The 14471-nt window shown below is 42.9% G+C and overlaps 1 protein-coding gene across 2 annotated transcripts in view; it reads left to right on the top strand.

Moving 5' to 3' along the window:
- Positions 1 to 320: 320 nt before the first annotated feature.
- The window catches only part of LOC140738233 (BICD family-like cargo adapter 1), a 112329-nt gene continuing 98178 nt past the window's right edge, over positions 321 to 14471 (top strand). For both annotated transcript variants that reach the window (XR_012101340.1, XM_073065359.1), the window contains exon 1: positions 321 to 1046. Coding sequence is in view for 1 of the 2 variants with exons in the window: in XM_073065359.1 (XP_072921460.1) it covers positions 657 to 1046 (390 nt within the window). In the remaining variant the exon portion in view is untranslated. The remainder of the gene's footprint in view (positions 1047 to 14471) is intronic.

Genomic DNA, 14471 nt, shown 5'->3' with positions numbered 1-14471 from the left:
CTGTATTTAGCTCAAACTCTAGATGGTCTTGCGTGACTTTTTAAATTAATTTCAAAGTTTCTCCCTATGCCACTATCCATTTGTCAGCCCGAGTATTCCTTTTACATACTTTCAGATGCTCTACTTATTTCTCTAGCTCTTCCTCGGTATCCGCTTCTCTCTATTTACCTCTCCCAGTCTCCTCGCCTGTCTGTCTGCTAAGGATGGGGACATTGGCTTTGTACCAATGAGCGCCGTGCAATGTACAGGTGTCAGATTCCGTCAGAGGGGTGTGGACGCGCGTTGGGTATCCGTTTAAGCTTTGCTTGCGATCCGCAGCATCATGTGTCCAGCTGCATCCCTGTAAAGAATGGGCTCATCGTCCCCTGCGAAGCGGGGCAGCAGAAAGAAAGCGATTAGCAAGGCGGGCAACGACAACGTAGTCCCGGGACAGCGGCCGGCCACCGCCGCAATCACTCGAGAGATCGCGAACGATTGCTTTTTGCAACTGGACACTACTAGACACCGAGTGCTGCGAGCAAGGGGACTGGGTCACACCATCCCGATCCCCGGCCAGGGCACGGGAGGCAGGTCGATGGGACTCGGTGCAATCCGTCATCTGAGCCGGGATCGGAGCCGATTAGGTTAAATACAATCTGCCCAGCGCAAGTGGAACTATGGCGGCTTTATGGCTGCAGGAGTTTCAGCAGGGTGACGAGCCCCACCACTCGTTTGGCGTTGAGGAGGCCGAGCGCCATCAGGCCAGCAATCTGCCGAGACTGCCGCCTCTTTCTCCACTCCTAACACCTCCTGGGCTTGGCGGCGGCGGCGGCGCCAACCTGCTGTTCGACGAACACTTCCCTGTGCTGGCGGCCAACCGCCAGGAGGGTTACAGCGAGGAAGTGGCAGCCGGTAGCCCCGGCATCGATGACCTACTGTCTCAGCTTCGGCAGAAGGATAACGATCTCATCCTGGCGGCGAAGCTGGGCAAAGCCTTGCTGGAGAAGAACCAAGAGCTTACCAATCAGTACGAGATAATGCAGAGAGAGCTCACTGACAAACTAGAGGTAAGATAATGTGGCAAATATAAGGGAATCCTTTCATCCTGCTCAGCTCCCCTATCCAAGTGTCTTTGAACCTGTTTCACATCGCATTCGTATCTCTGCCCAATTTGGTAGGCTGATTAACCATTAATACCCCAACTTGTCATTCTTCTTATTCGTGACCAGAACTATGTCATTGGACTCCACCGCTTCCCACACCATTGCATCCCATTTTTACCCTAATATATCGCGTCTACTCCATTAAGATCTCCCAGACTCGCCCTAATGCTACTGTGACGGCTGAGTTCTGATGATCTTACGTCATTACATTGGCCCGGAACCTAATCCAAGAACGTCAAAAACTGGTGATATTTGGAAATCCGCTTGTGTCCACGCTTTAATGTTTCATGATTCATCTCGAAAACGCAATTGAGATGAATATATTGTTAAATATGAGTTTAACAGCAATAATATGACATAGTAAGTAGAAGAAAAGTAGTTCGCTCCCTTTCATCTTGAGGTACAGGGTCAGTCCTGGGTTCGGTGTGCATTGATCGTTGCAAGGGCTTTTAAAGGCTGCACCTCAGAAAAAAAACGTTGACGTGGTTAGACTACAAATGTAGCGTTAGTCCTTGCTGTTCGGCGCCTTCCCGAGGTCGGCAATGTCTGTCCTGAAATAGTTTGTGTCTGCCTGGTGCCCATGGTCAGGCTGTTACAGATATCTGAAAGCCGCACGAGGCCCCGCTCCATTGTATCACCTTAGTCAAACAAGCGAAATCTCATTCAAACTTGGTTCAATGCTCAGACCTGATCAGTGTGCGGAATGTGCGCTATTTATATACAGCAAAATATTTCTTGTGTGCAAATTAATATTTTGTCTTAGGTTTTCTTAAACAATTTTAAAGGAGAGTCAAAGTAGACAAGTTGTGGGGAGGCTGTAATGGTGGTTTGGAAGGGAGGAGAATGGTATTGGATCAAAGAGAAAAACTGACTACCTTGGAGGTAGTCCAACATTAGCTTCCTTCCTGATCTCTAGTGTTGTCTGTGGAGTTTACCCATTCTTTCTGAGATCTCATTGGGTTTCCTTCAGATGCATCCCTTTCCATTAGGAACTTGCTGTGCTGCTATTGAGGCACACTCAAAAGATGTGCGAGTTACTAGGTTAATTGGTTATTATAACAGGAAATCAGATTAGTGTAAATGTGTTCTTTGATAGAACAGACACAATGGGTCAAATGTCCACAGTCCCTATGTTGTATAACTCTTATGACCAATAAGGGGCCAAGCAGAGCTGGGACAGCCACTCAGCACGACATGAGGGGAAGTGGAGAAAGGCTCCTTGCATATGCCCAGAATCTTTATGGAACATTCTCCTCTCTGAACTTCAGTAAGATACCCTAGTTGAGGAGCAGGTTGCCTTACACAAAGTCCTCACTGAAATAAATCACCTGCTACAATTACAACAAGAGGGAAAGAACAGCATTGCCAGGGGCTCTGAAGGTTAATGTGGTGACAAATACTTAGCATTTGGCTTCTCTCAGATTGGAATTGTTTCCAGTAATTCACAGTATGTTGTCCACTGCTGTGTAAGAGATATTAACACTGTTCAGATTTACTATATTTCATTTTCTCTTGCCATTGACTGAGAATATGCAGTCATTTCACTGGAGTTGCAAGCTTAACTAGGGTACAGGGCACAATAAACTGCATGAACTCAATTTACAGGCAATGCTGGCCTATTTTAGAAGGTCATAACATTTCCTCAAGATCCTGTTGATGTGACCATTGGCAGTGAATCATGTAGTGCCCAGCATACTAAATGAAGTCATGATACTTTCTTTCTGCAGTGGTCCACTTACCCATTTAGTAAGCACCCAGTGCTTCTCATTCTAGACCATTCTGTCCTGCAAGGGGGAATAAAATTTGTCGGTAAGTGTCACCTGGTTGACATGGCTGTCTTGGTTGAAACAAGCAGTTTGTGTAATCTGTGAGATTTAGATGTGGGGGATCAATTGTTGGTGCATGGATAGAGCAGGTGAAGTACTCTAATGTTATATATAAGGCCTGATTTATAGTCTGATGCAAAACTGGGCATTTAAATAGTCAATTAGGCTGTTGGTGCAGTTAATAGAATATGGCTTTTGAAGATAGACTCATTGATCTTGACCGTTCTTTTGAGGTCATTAAAAAAATAGAAGCAGAAGTAGGTCATGTATGCCCTACCAATCAGAGCAATCATGGCTGATCTTCTACCTTACTAACCCTGCATCTGTTTACCAGAATGGTGGATTCCAGTTAATGTGAACACATCAGGACCATTACATTTTGGCCCAATTACATGGCTGTCACAATTAGTCAAAGTTTCATGAAAATAGTTTTAAAAAGACAAACTATGTTTAGCTGATTAACAAATTATGTTTTAAATAAAATACGGAACAAATTAGAATATTACCAATATTACTACAGTACTATAATACCTAATAGTTATCAACAGAGGAGTTTGCACAGTGCACGCTGCTCTCTTTTTCCGATTGTCTGTAAATGAACAAAATCAGTGTTGCCTTCCTGCATGAAGTAGTGTCAAAAATTGCTGCTTTGTCATTTGGTATCAGTAGGCCCAAATGAATAACATAGCACAAGCATACGTAATTGATGCTATTTAAAAACTATTTGCTCTAAGCATGGTGTAGTGTCTGATGGCCACACACATGCACACAACTGATACTAGTTAGAAACTGTTGCATTCTCCAAATCTTCATTTTCATTGTAACATTCAAGATGATTGTCAATACCTTAACTTTCTTTGTGGTTTTTAACTTGTTGAAGTAGTGAAATCGTTTCATTTTCATTCACGGCCATTTCTTGTATCTCCAAGCCTGACTGCTTGAAACCACAGTGAGCAAAACAGTTCTGAATTGTCTTACTGTTTATTTCTCGCTACCTATCATTGACATAAACCACTGCTTTTTTGAACACAAGCTGATGATATTTAAAAACTGCTCACTCTAAGCACAGTGTAGTATTTAATGGTACATAAGTGCACACAACTGATGCTAGTTAGAAATTGGCAATAGTCTCCTGTTCCAATTAAGAGGCATAGTGTCCCAAATAAGTGAATGAAATTCTGGCTATTTTCTTGATTAGCTTATGTTCATTAAGAGTTGTCCCAGATAAGGGGCTGTCCCGATTAACCAATGAGCTAACCAACCAGAATCCACTGTATTATCATTTATTCACACCCAGTCCACTCCTGATGAAAGGTCTCATCCTGGAATAAAAACTTGTATTCTTTCTCTGCAGATGCTTATTGATGAGCTGAGTTCTTTCAGAGTTTTGTTTTTGATGACAGATTCCAGAATCTATAATCTCGTTTGTTTTCATATCCTTTACTAGCTAGATATACCAGATCTCTTTACAATATTCCAGGCACAATCTTACCAAGTATTTATATAATTGCACTTAAATGTTATTATTCTTGTACTCATTCTTCTTTCAATAAAGACTAGCAAACCATTTGCCTTTCTAATTGTTTGCTGTATTTTGGCAGCAGTGATCCATGTACAATGGCACCCAGGTCACTCTGAGCCCTAACTCCTTACAGTTTCTCATCATTTAAATGATTTTTCTATTTTTCCCTACCAAATTTCCTCTTGCACTCTTCCACATTACATTCTATCAGCTGTGACCTTGCAGATTCACATAACCTGCATTAATCCAGTTAAAACACAAGAGATACTGCAGATGCTGGAAATCCAGGACAACACATATAAAACGCTGGAGGAACTCAGCAGATCAAGCATCATCTCTGGAAATGAATAAACTGTTGATGCTTCAGGCTGAGACATTTCATCAGGACTGGTAAGGAAGGGGGAAGATGCCAGAATACAAATGTAGGGAGAGGGGAAGGAAACCAAGCTTGAAGGTGATAGGTGAAGCCAATTGGGTGGGGGAGGGGGAATGAAGTTAGAAGCTGGAAGGTGACTTACAGATGTAGGTGGGACGCAACTAAACCAAGAGGGATAAAATGGAGTTGTGCTATGTGGACATGAGTTCAGTGGGGCAAGAGCAGCAGAAACAATGGGCCTACCTGGCCATTCATGTTTGTGAATCTTGGGACCAGGTATCAATTCTCTAGACACCTCCTCTTACTTACCCCTAGAAAAGGACCTCACTTGGGACCATCAGGATATTGTTTCTGACACCACCAGCAACCTCATCAACTCTGGAGATCTCCCATCCACTGCCACCAACCTCATAGCTCCCTTATCCCACACTGCAACACCTCATATACCAACTAAGTAACCTTCAACCTGATGGCATGAACATTGATTTCTCTTACTTGAATTACTTCCAGTAAGTTTTCTCCTTCCATTCCCCACTCTGGCCCCTTACTACTTCTCCCTGTCTATCACCTCCCTCTGGTGCCCTTCCTCCTTCCCTGTCTCCCATGGTCCACTCTCCAGTCCTTTTCCTTTTCCACCTGTCATCTCTAAGCTTGTTACTTCATCCCTCCATCTCCCCTACCCACCTGTCTTCACCTATCACCTTCTAACTTGTCTTCCTTCCCTTCCCCCTTCCTTCATATTCTGGCATCTTTCCCTTCCTCTCCAGCTCTGATAAGGGGTCTTAGCCCAAAACGTTGGCTGTTTATTCATTCCTATAAATCTGCTGAGTTCCTCCAGCATTTAAAACTTTTCTGCATCATCATTACAAGCTATACAGACCCAAACTTGGTATCATTAGCAAACATGGACATATTATTGTAAACCCTCTCAACAAGATCATTGATATTGACTGAATATTAGAGCCCAACATCAACCCCTGCAACACTAGTCACAACCTCCCAATCTCAAAGTGACCTATGTATTCCTAGTCATTATTTTCTGTCTATTAACTAATCCTCAATGCGGACAAGAATATTTCCCTCAATCCCAGGTGCTTTATAATTTCTTCTGTGGCGCCTTATTCAAGGCCTTCCAAAAGTCTAATGAACAGCATAGCTGGCTTCCTCTTATCAATTCTCAGCAAACTCAAACAAGTTTATCGAAGTAATTTAACTTTAATATATACATGCCAATTCTGATCAGTCCTACTTTTTTAAGTGTGCTGTTGTCACTTACTCAATGATAGACTTTAAGTATTTTCTCTGCAATTGTTTTCTCCCAACTTTGTTAAATATTGGGATTACATTTACTTCCTTCCAGTTGAGGTGGTATTTTGGAAAATGTATTCTTTGTACCATCATACTATGGTAATTTTGTTCATCCTTTCTGCAGTCTCTTGAATAGATACAAGGACTGGAGTTTCCTTGGTGTTGTCTGGATGCACATACTAGCCTCATTTGTAATTACAATCAGTTCTCCTTGGTCACCAGTTCTGCAATGCTTATTGTTAACGGCACGATGACCTCCTGGAGCAAAGTCTCCAGTGACACCATAACCAGGTTTATTAATACTGTCTCATATGACAGGAAATTAGCTGCTTTGCAGCAACTGCAAAGTGCAAAGGTGCAAAAGTACAGCCCAAAGACAGTAAATTGCTACAAATCTCAAAATAAATATGAATAATGATGCATTGTTCATGGACCTTTATTATAAAATCAGAATCAAGTTTATTATCACTGGCATATGTTGTGAAATTTGTTGTTTTGTAGCTGCAATACATAAAACAAAATAATTATAAATTACAATAAGTCTTTGATGATTGCCTTGGAGGAGGAGATGTTATTTTTGATCTCCCAATCTGGAAGTCAATGATCCAGTTGCAGAGGGAGGTACAGAAGCTCAGGTTTTGAAGCTTGTTGATTAGTAATGAAGGAATGATTATGATGAACACTGATCTATAATCAATAAACAATAGCCTGACATAGGCATTACTGTGGTCCAAGTGGTCCAAGGATGAGTGCAGTGCCAATAAGATTGCATCCCCTATAGAACTGGTTAGCTGGGTGGCACAGGTATTCAGTGCCTTGCCAGCTACACCATTCTTGAAAGCTGTTCAGATGTCAGCCTCTGAGACAGATATAAGATGCTGCAGGGAATTACACATGGATAATTTTACTCTGCCTTTCAAAGTGTACATAAAAGGCATTCATCTTAATTCAGCCATTTATGATGTTAGGTTTCACCTTGTAGGAAGTAATAGCCTGCAAACTCTGCCAAAGCAAAGGTGCATCCGATTCTGTCTCCAGCTTCCCTCGGAACTGCTTTTTCATATTTAAGATAGCCTTCCATAGGTCATGGAGTCATAGGAAAGTAAAACGCAGGAACAGGCCCTTAGGCTGATCTATTTCATGCCAAGCCATTTAAGCTGCCTACTCCCATCGATCTGCACCGGGTCCATAGCCCTACACTCCACTGCCATCCACGTACATATCCAAACTTCTCTTAAGTGTTGAAATTGAGCTCACATGCACCACTTGCACTGACAGCTCGTTCCACACTCTCACGACCCTCTGAGTGAAGAAGTTTCCCCTCATGTTCCCCTTTAAGCTATTCACCTTTCACCCTTAACCCACAACCTCTAGTTGTAGTCCCACCCAACCTCACTTGAAAAAGCCTGCTTGCAAGTACCCTATTTATACTCGTTGTAGATTTGTAGATCTCTCATCAAGTATCCTCACAATCTTCTACATTCCAAGAAATGAAGTTCTAATCTATTCAATCTTTCCAAATAACTTGGGTCTTCCAGACCCAGCAACAACGAAACCCCAGAGTATTGTCCCTCCTGTAACCAAGTCTCACTGATGGCTACAATATCATAATTCCAGGTGTTTATCGTAAGTCCGGGTCATATCTGGACTTCTTGTAGAATAAATAAATAGTTGTAAAATGAGGTATTGTTCATAGGCCATTCAGAAATCTGATGGTGGAGGGGAAAATCATTTGAGTGAGAGGCTTCAGATTCCACATCCGTACTGATGGTCTTAACAAGAAGAGAGCATGTCATGTATGGTGAGGGTCATTAATGATGGATGCTGCTGCCTTGTGGCACTGCTTCTTGTGATGTCCATGATGATGGGGAAGGTCGTGCCCGTGATGGATTTGGCTGAGTCGCAACTCTCTGCAGCCTCTAGTGATTTTATTCAATGGAGTATTGTATAGCCGGCTATGAAGCAGCTCATAGAATGCTCTCCCCCATACATTGATAGAAATTTAATATTTCCCCCCTCTCTTGTGTTTAGCAGTATCCAACTCTAAGATTTCAGTTCATTGGCTCTTAACTGAAGTTCCTTGAGCTGGAGTCATTACAGCCAACGTGGTCACTATGGCCTGTCATCACACCCACCAGCTTCCACATATTCCAGCTGCAACACATCTGCAAATCCATACCTGTCTTAGTTGTACATTTTTTTGAAATATACAGCTGCATTATTGCCTTTGGTATACATTGTAAGGTTAAGAGGTGGCTTTGGAAAATTTTATTATGGAGCTGGGAAGTTATTTGCTGAAGGAAAAAGAACAGATGACTTACAAAGAGAATTCTATGTTTATGAATTGAAAATTTTAATAAAATTCAAAGCTAACTTTGTGATTATAAAATAGCCTCCCAATTTAGGTAGTTCCTTAGGACTAAAGAGCAATTTCTTCAACCCTGGTATTTGAGTATTGATGAATTTAATATGCGAGCAACAGGCTGTTTCACAGATGGGACAGGGTTAGTAATTTAAACACAAAGTACACTGCCGATGCTGTGGTCAAATCAAGATGTACAAAAAAGCTGGATGAACTCAGCAGGTTGGGCAGCATCCGTTGAAAGAAGCAGTCAACGTAGGGTCTCGACCCGAAACATTGACTGCTTCTTTCAACGGATGCTGCCCGACCTGCTGAGTTCATCCAGCTTTTTTGTACGTCAAGGTTAGTAATTTGTTAGGTGGTGTACTCCCTTTGCCAATTATGCAGAGATTCTTTGTGCTTCTCAGTATCATACCAAATACTCATTCTCTTTGAATGGTCATGAATTGCTGACCCAGTGGAGATGGTCCATTTTTTAAGGATGTGTTGAATCTCTTCTACCTGTTAGTCTCTCCTCCTGACAGAGCTCAGAATAGAGTTCTGGTCTGTTTCAGGAGTCTGGTGCTGGCTGCACCAGCACATAACTTGCATAACAGAAGCAACTAAGTGTAACTCAGTACCAGACATGATGGCTTAGAAGAAGACACTGACATTGGTTTTGTTGTCATGCATTTAAATTTGGAGTCTTTAAGGGAGCAAGTATTGGTGGCATCTTTTCAATCATGAGGTGCTTGCAATAGATAGTCTAGGTCAGGGGTGTCAAACTCATTTTAGGTCACAGGCCGGATTGAGCAAAATGCAGCTTCATGCGGGCCGGATCAGTCGGACGCATGTGAACGCAGCTTTCGTTGCCTCCGTTTTTTCAGCCTGCTCTTATGTGTCTCAGTCTCTGCTATAACTACAAAGTGTTTCACTTTACAAATTTTGTTTCTTATGAAGAAGACTGCCGAGCAAGACTGCCGAATAAACACTAAAAACCCTGAAAACCTGGTACCTGAATAAACTCAGCATTAGCCATATCATACGCCATAGGCGCTTCGATTACTGGGGCCAGCTTTAATAGTAATTAGATATTATCTCGCAGGCCAAAGATAATTCCACCGCGGGCTGGATTTGGCCTGCGGGCCTTGAGTTTGACATATATGGTCTAGGTCTTAAAAGAACATAAGAGGACAGTTGACATGAGCCTTGTGCCAGGGTTGAGGTAATGATCATCAAGTACTATTTTATATCAAAGGCTCTGCTAGCCCTTTTCACCATTAATACCTGCTACTATCAAGAGTTAGCTCCCAAGATATCAAGCCAAGTCAAGTCAAGTCAATTTTATTGTCATTTCGACCATAACTGCTGGTACAGTACATAGTAAAAATGAGATGTTTTTTCAGGACCATGGTGTTACATGACACAGTACAAAAACTAGACTGAACTACGTAAAAAACAACACTGAGAAAACTATACTAGACTACAGACCTACACAGGACTGCGTAAAGTGCATAAAAACAGTGCAGGCATTACAATAAATAACAAACAGGACAATAGGGCAGTAAGGTGTCAGTCCAGGCTCTGGGTATTGAAGAGTCTGATAGCTTGGGGGAAGAAACTGTTACATAGTCTGGTCATGAGAGCCGGAATGCGTCGGAGCCTTTTCCCAGATGGCAGGAGGGAGAAGAGATTGTATGGGGGTGCATGGGGTCCTTCATAATGCTGTTTCCTTTGCGGATGCAGTGTGTAGTGTAAATGTCCATGATGGAGGGAAGAAAGACCCCGATGATCTCAGCTGACCTCACTATCCGCTGCAGGGTCTTACGATCCGAGATGGTGCAATTTCCGAACCAGGCAGTGATGTAGCTGCTCAGGATGCTCTCAATACAACCCCTGTAGAATGTGATGAGGATGGGGAGTGGGAGATGGACTTTCCTCAGCCTTCGCAGAAAGTAGAGACGCTGCTGGGCTTTCTTTGCTATGGAGCTGGTGTTGAGGGACCAGGTGAGATTCTCCGCCAGGTGAACACCAAGAAATTTGGTGCTCTTAACTATCTCTACCGAGGAGCCGTTGATGTTCAGCGGGGAGTGGTCACTCCGTGCCTTCCTGAAGTCAACAACCATCTGTTTTGTTTTGTTCACATTCAGAGACAGGTTGTTGGCTGTGCACCAGTACGTTAGCCGCTGCACCTCCTCTATGTAAGCTGACTTGTCATTCTTCCTGATGAGACCCACCACGGTCGTGTCATTGGCGAACTTGATGATGTGGTTCGAGCTGTGTATTGCAGCACAGTCGTGGATTAGCAGAGTGAACAGCAGTGGACTGAGCACACAGCCCTGGGGGGCCCCGTGCTCAGTGTGATGGTGTTGGAGATGCTGCTCCCGATCTGGACTGACTGAGGTCTCCCAGTCAGGAAGTCTAGGATCCAATTGCAGAGGGAGGTGTTCAGGCCCAGTAGGCTCAGCTTTCCAATCAATTTCTGAGGGATGATTGTGTTGAATGCTGAACTGAAGTCTATGAATAGCATCTGAACGTATGTGTCTTTTTTTGTCCAGGTGGGTTAGGGCCAGGTGGAGGGTGGTGGCAATGGTGTCGTTTGTTGAGCAGTTGGGACGGTACAGAAACTGCAGGGGGTCCAGTGAGGGGGGCATCAGGGTCTTGATATGCCTCATGACGAACCTCTTGAAACACTTCATGATGATGGATGTGAGTGCAACAGGATGGTAGTCATTTAGGCAGGACACTGAAGACTTCTTCAGCACAGGGACGATGGTGGCGGCCTTGAAGCACGTTGGAACGGTAGCGCTTCTCAGGGAGATGTTGAAGATGTCAGTGAGAACATCTGCTAGCTGGTCTGCACATCCTCTGAGCACTCTACCAGGGATGTTGTCTGGTCCAGCAGCTTTCCGTGGGTTGACCCTGCACAGGGTTCTTCTCACATCAGCCACGGTGAGACACAGCACCTGGTCATTCGTAGGAGGGGTGGACTTCCTTGCCGCCACATCATTTTCTGCCTCAAAGTGGGCGTACAAGATATGGAATGTAGTCCATGTTTTCCATGGTCTCACTGTGAGCTGCTATTGTCAGAGGGCAGTGATGTGCAGAGAGAGGACAACTTGGCTAAGGACCTTTGTCCTTCAGTTGTGTATAATGCCCATTTTCTTATATACTTAAAGTGAATGAGTCATTGTGATCTAGGGTGCTTTGGTTTTGGGCTGAAGGTTGAAACAGTTCATTTTAGCTTTGAAAATTTTCGTCACTGTCTTCATTATCTTCAGCTTTTCAGGGGTGAGGTGAGGTTCAGCAATGGCCGTCAATCCCCTTTCAATCAGTATCAGTTTCACATTAAGGAAAGCTATTCTTGGGTCATTATTTCTTTTTATTCTCTTTTGAGATCTCTGCCAGCATTTACTACCATCTCCTAATTCTTCTTGAAGAAGTGGTAAACTGATACCTAGAACTGCTGTTGCCCTTTTTCAGTGAAGGTAATTTCATAATGCTAACTGGGAGAGTGTTCCAGGATTTTGGTCTACCAGTGGTGAAGGATCATCAATATATTTCCAAGTCACAATGATGTGTGCAACTTGGAAGTGAATCTGCAGATGGTGGTGCTCCAGCACACTTGCTGCCTTGTCCTTCTTGGTTCTGGTGCTAATCACAGGTATGCTAGGTTCTGTCAGAGTAACCTGAGTAAGTAACTGTTGTAATTTTTGTAGATGGTATAGACTGCAGCTACTGCACCAAAAGTGGACGAAATTAATGTTTAGATGGTTAATGGGGACCAATAAAATTGGCTACTTTGTCTTGGAAGGTGTCAAGCTTCCTGAGGGTTGTTGGCACTGTAGTCATACAAACAAGTGGAAAGTATCATATGCTCTTATCATGTCTGATGGAAAAGGCTTTGGATGGCAAGAGGTGAGTAATCTACCATCAAGATAACACAAATGTTACCTGTCCTTGTAGCCATGATATTCATGTGACCTACCCAGGTGAGTTTCTGGTCCATGATGACCTCAAGTATTGATGGTGGGGGTGTGGGGGCTCAGTGGCAGTAATGTCATTGAATGTCAAGGGTAAGTGGTTGGATTCCTTTTGGAGATGGTCAGTGCCTGGAAGTTGTCTGCATTCTTATATGGGTTAACCAGCACACTGAGTTGTTCCACATTGTGCAATTGTCAGCATACATTCCCACTTCTGATCATATCAGAGACTGATGGCCATTGAAGATGGTTAGGTGTACTACACTGCCCTGAGGAATTCCTGAAGTGATGGTCTAGTGTGGGATGATTGCCCACTAATGATTACAACTCTTCCCCTTCATCCTTTTGATGACAATTGACTTCAGTTTTACAGGAGTAATTTGATGCTATGCTTGGTCAAGTGCTACCTTGACATCAAGAGCAGTTTCTCCCACCTCACCCCTGGAATTTAGCACTTTAATCTATGTTTGAACCAGGGCTGTGAAAAGTTCTGATTCCGGGTAGACCTAGTAACATCTAAAATAGGCATTGGTGAGTAGGTTATGGGTGAGTAAATGTCACTTACTTCCATTACAGTGCTGATGATTGAGAGTAGATTAATTAAGTAGTAATTATCAGGACTGAATTTGTCCTACTTTTTGCAAATAGGACATATCTGGGCACTTTTCACATTGTCATGGTGATGTCAGCTTTGTAACTGTACTGGAACAGCTTGGCTAGATTTATAGTTAGTTCCAGAAGATGGATCTTCAGTACAATAGCTGTGATGTGTTCTGGTTCTGCAGTATTTCTATATCCACTGCTCTCAGCCATGTCTTGTTAAGGTGTGCCATGAATCAAGATGATTGGGTATTGACTTCTGTGATGGTGACTATATTCTTAGAGCTTTCTCTATTGTACATCACTTTCATGATTAGATCTTGAAGGACTACAGAACTTCAAGCTGATACATCAGCTTTAAGATTAGTTAACTTTGTCTATTATATGTTGTATTTGCTGTCAGCATACATATAATGCTGCACAGAGTTCATTATTTTCTGCAGCAATTCCTATCAAATTGCACGTTTCCCAATTGAGCCAGAGTTATTCCCATGGCCTGATAGAAACGGTAGAGTTAAGGATACACAAGACCATGAGGTTATAGATTGTGGTGGTACACACTTCTGCTGTTGCTGTTGATATGCCACATCTCATGGAGACCACTCCCACTCAGCATAATGGAGTGTGTCCTCAGTCTGAAGTTGGGCTTTGACTATATGGTGGCCATTTCTAACAATGCTGTCACAGACAAATGTATCTACTCAGGATGGCAGATTGTCCTTCAGGACCCCAACCAGCTCATTTAAAGTTGTGCTGTTTTTGGTGATGGACAATGAAATTCCATGCCCCAATGCACTTCTTGATTTTGCTTCTTTCCATTTTTTTCATTCAAAGTGAAGGAACTCTGATGTATCAGGTAAGGACAGATGATGGGTGATAATCAGGAGGAGGGTTTTGTGACATGGCACCAGGTCAACTATAAGGTTTCATGGAATCTGGAGTCTGTGTTGAGGACTCCACAGGCTATTCTATTCCACGGTGCACTTTAGTTAGTCCATCTCAGAGATTGCAAGAAGGAAGTCTGCCACGTTGTTTTGAGTGAAGACTCGGAGACTACACAAGACATTAGGAACTATTTGCAATTATGAGCATCCAAAATGAATACTTGGAAGGCAATTTTCAGCTAAATAGTTCCCTGTCAAAGGACCAAGTGGACAGCCTTGTAGAAAAGAGAACAGTGGCTACATTTAATTCTGATGGCTATTGCAGAAATAAGCTCAGAGCATAATTATACCATTTGTTTAACTACATCTGGATTTGCAGTTAAAAGTTTAAATGGGATAGAATGTGTCTCCATTCCCTTACTGAATACTGGGAATTTCATTCTACTTCCTTTATCTCTTTCACTTCTATGTTCTTAAAACAGACTTACC

The sequence above is a fragment of the Hemitrygon akajei genome, chromosome 14, assembly GCF_048418815.1.
Source record: "Hemitrygon akajei chromosome 14, sHemAka1.3, whole genome shotgun sequence".
Taxonomy (NCBI): domain Eukaryota; kingdom Metazoa; phylum Chordata; class Chondrichthyes; order Myliobatiformes; family Dasyatidae; genus Hemitrygon; species Hemitrygon akajei.
The sequence above is the reverse complement of the archived record's forward strand: the minus strand, read 5'-3'. Positions and strand labels throughout refer to the sequence as shown.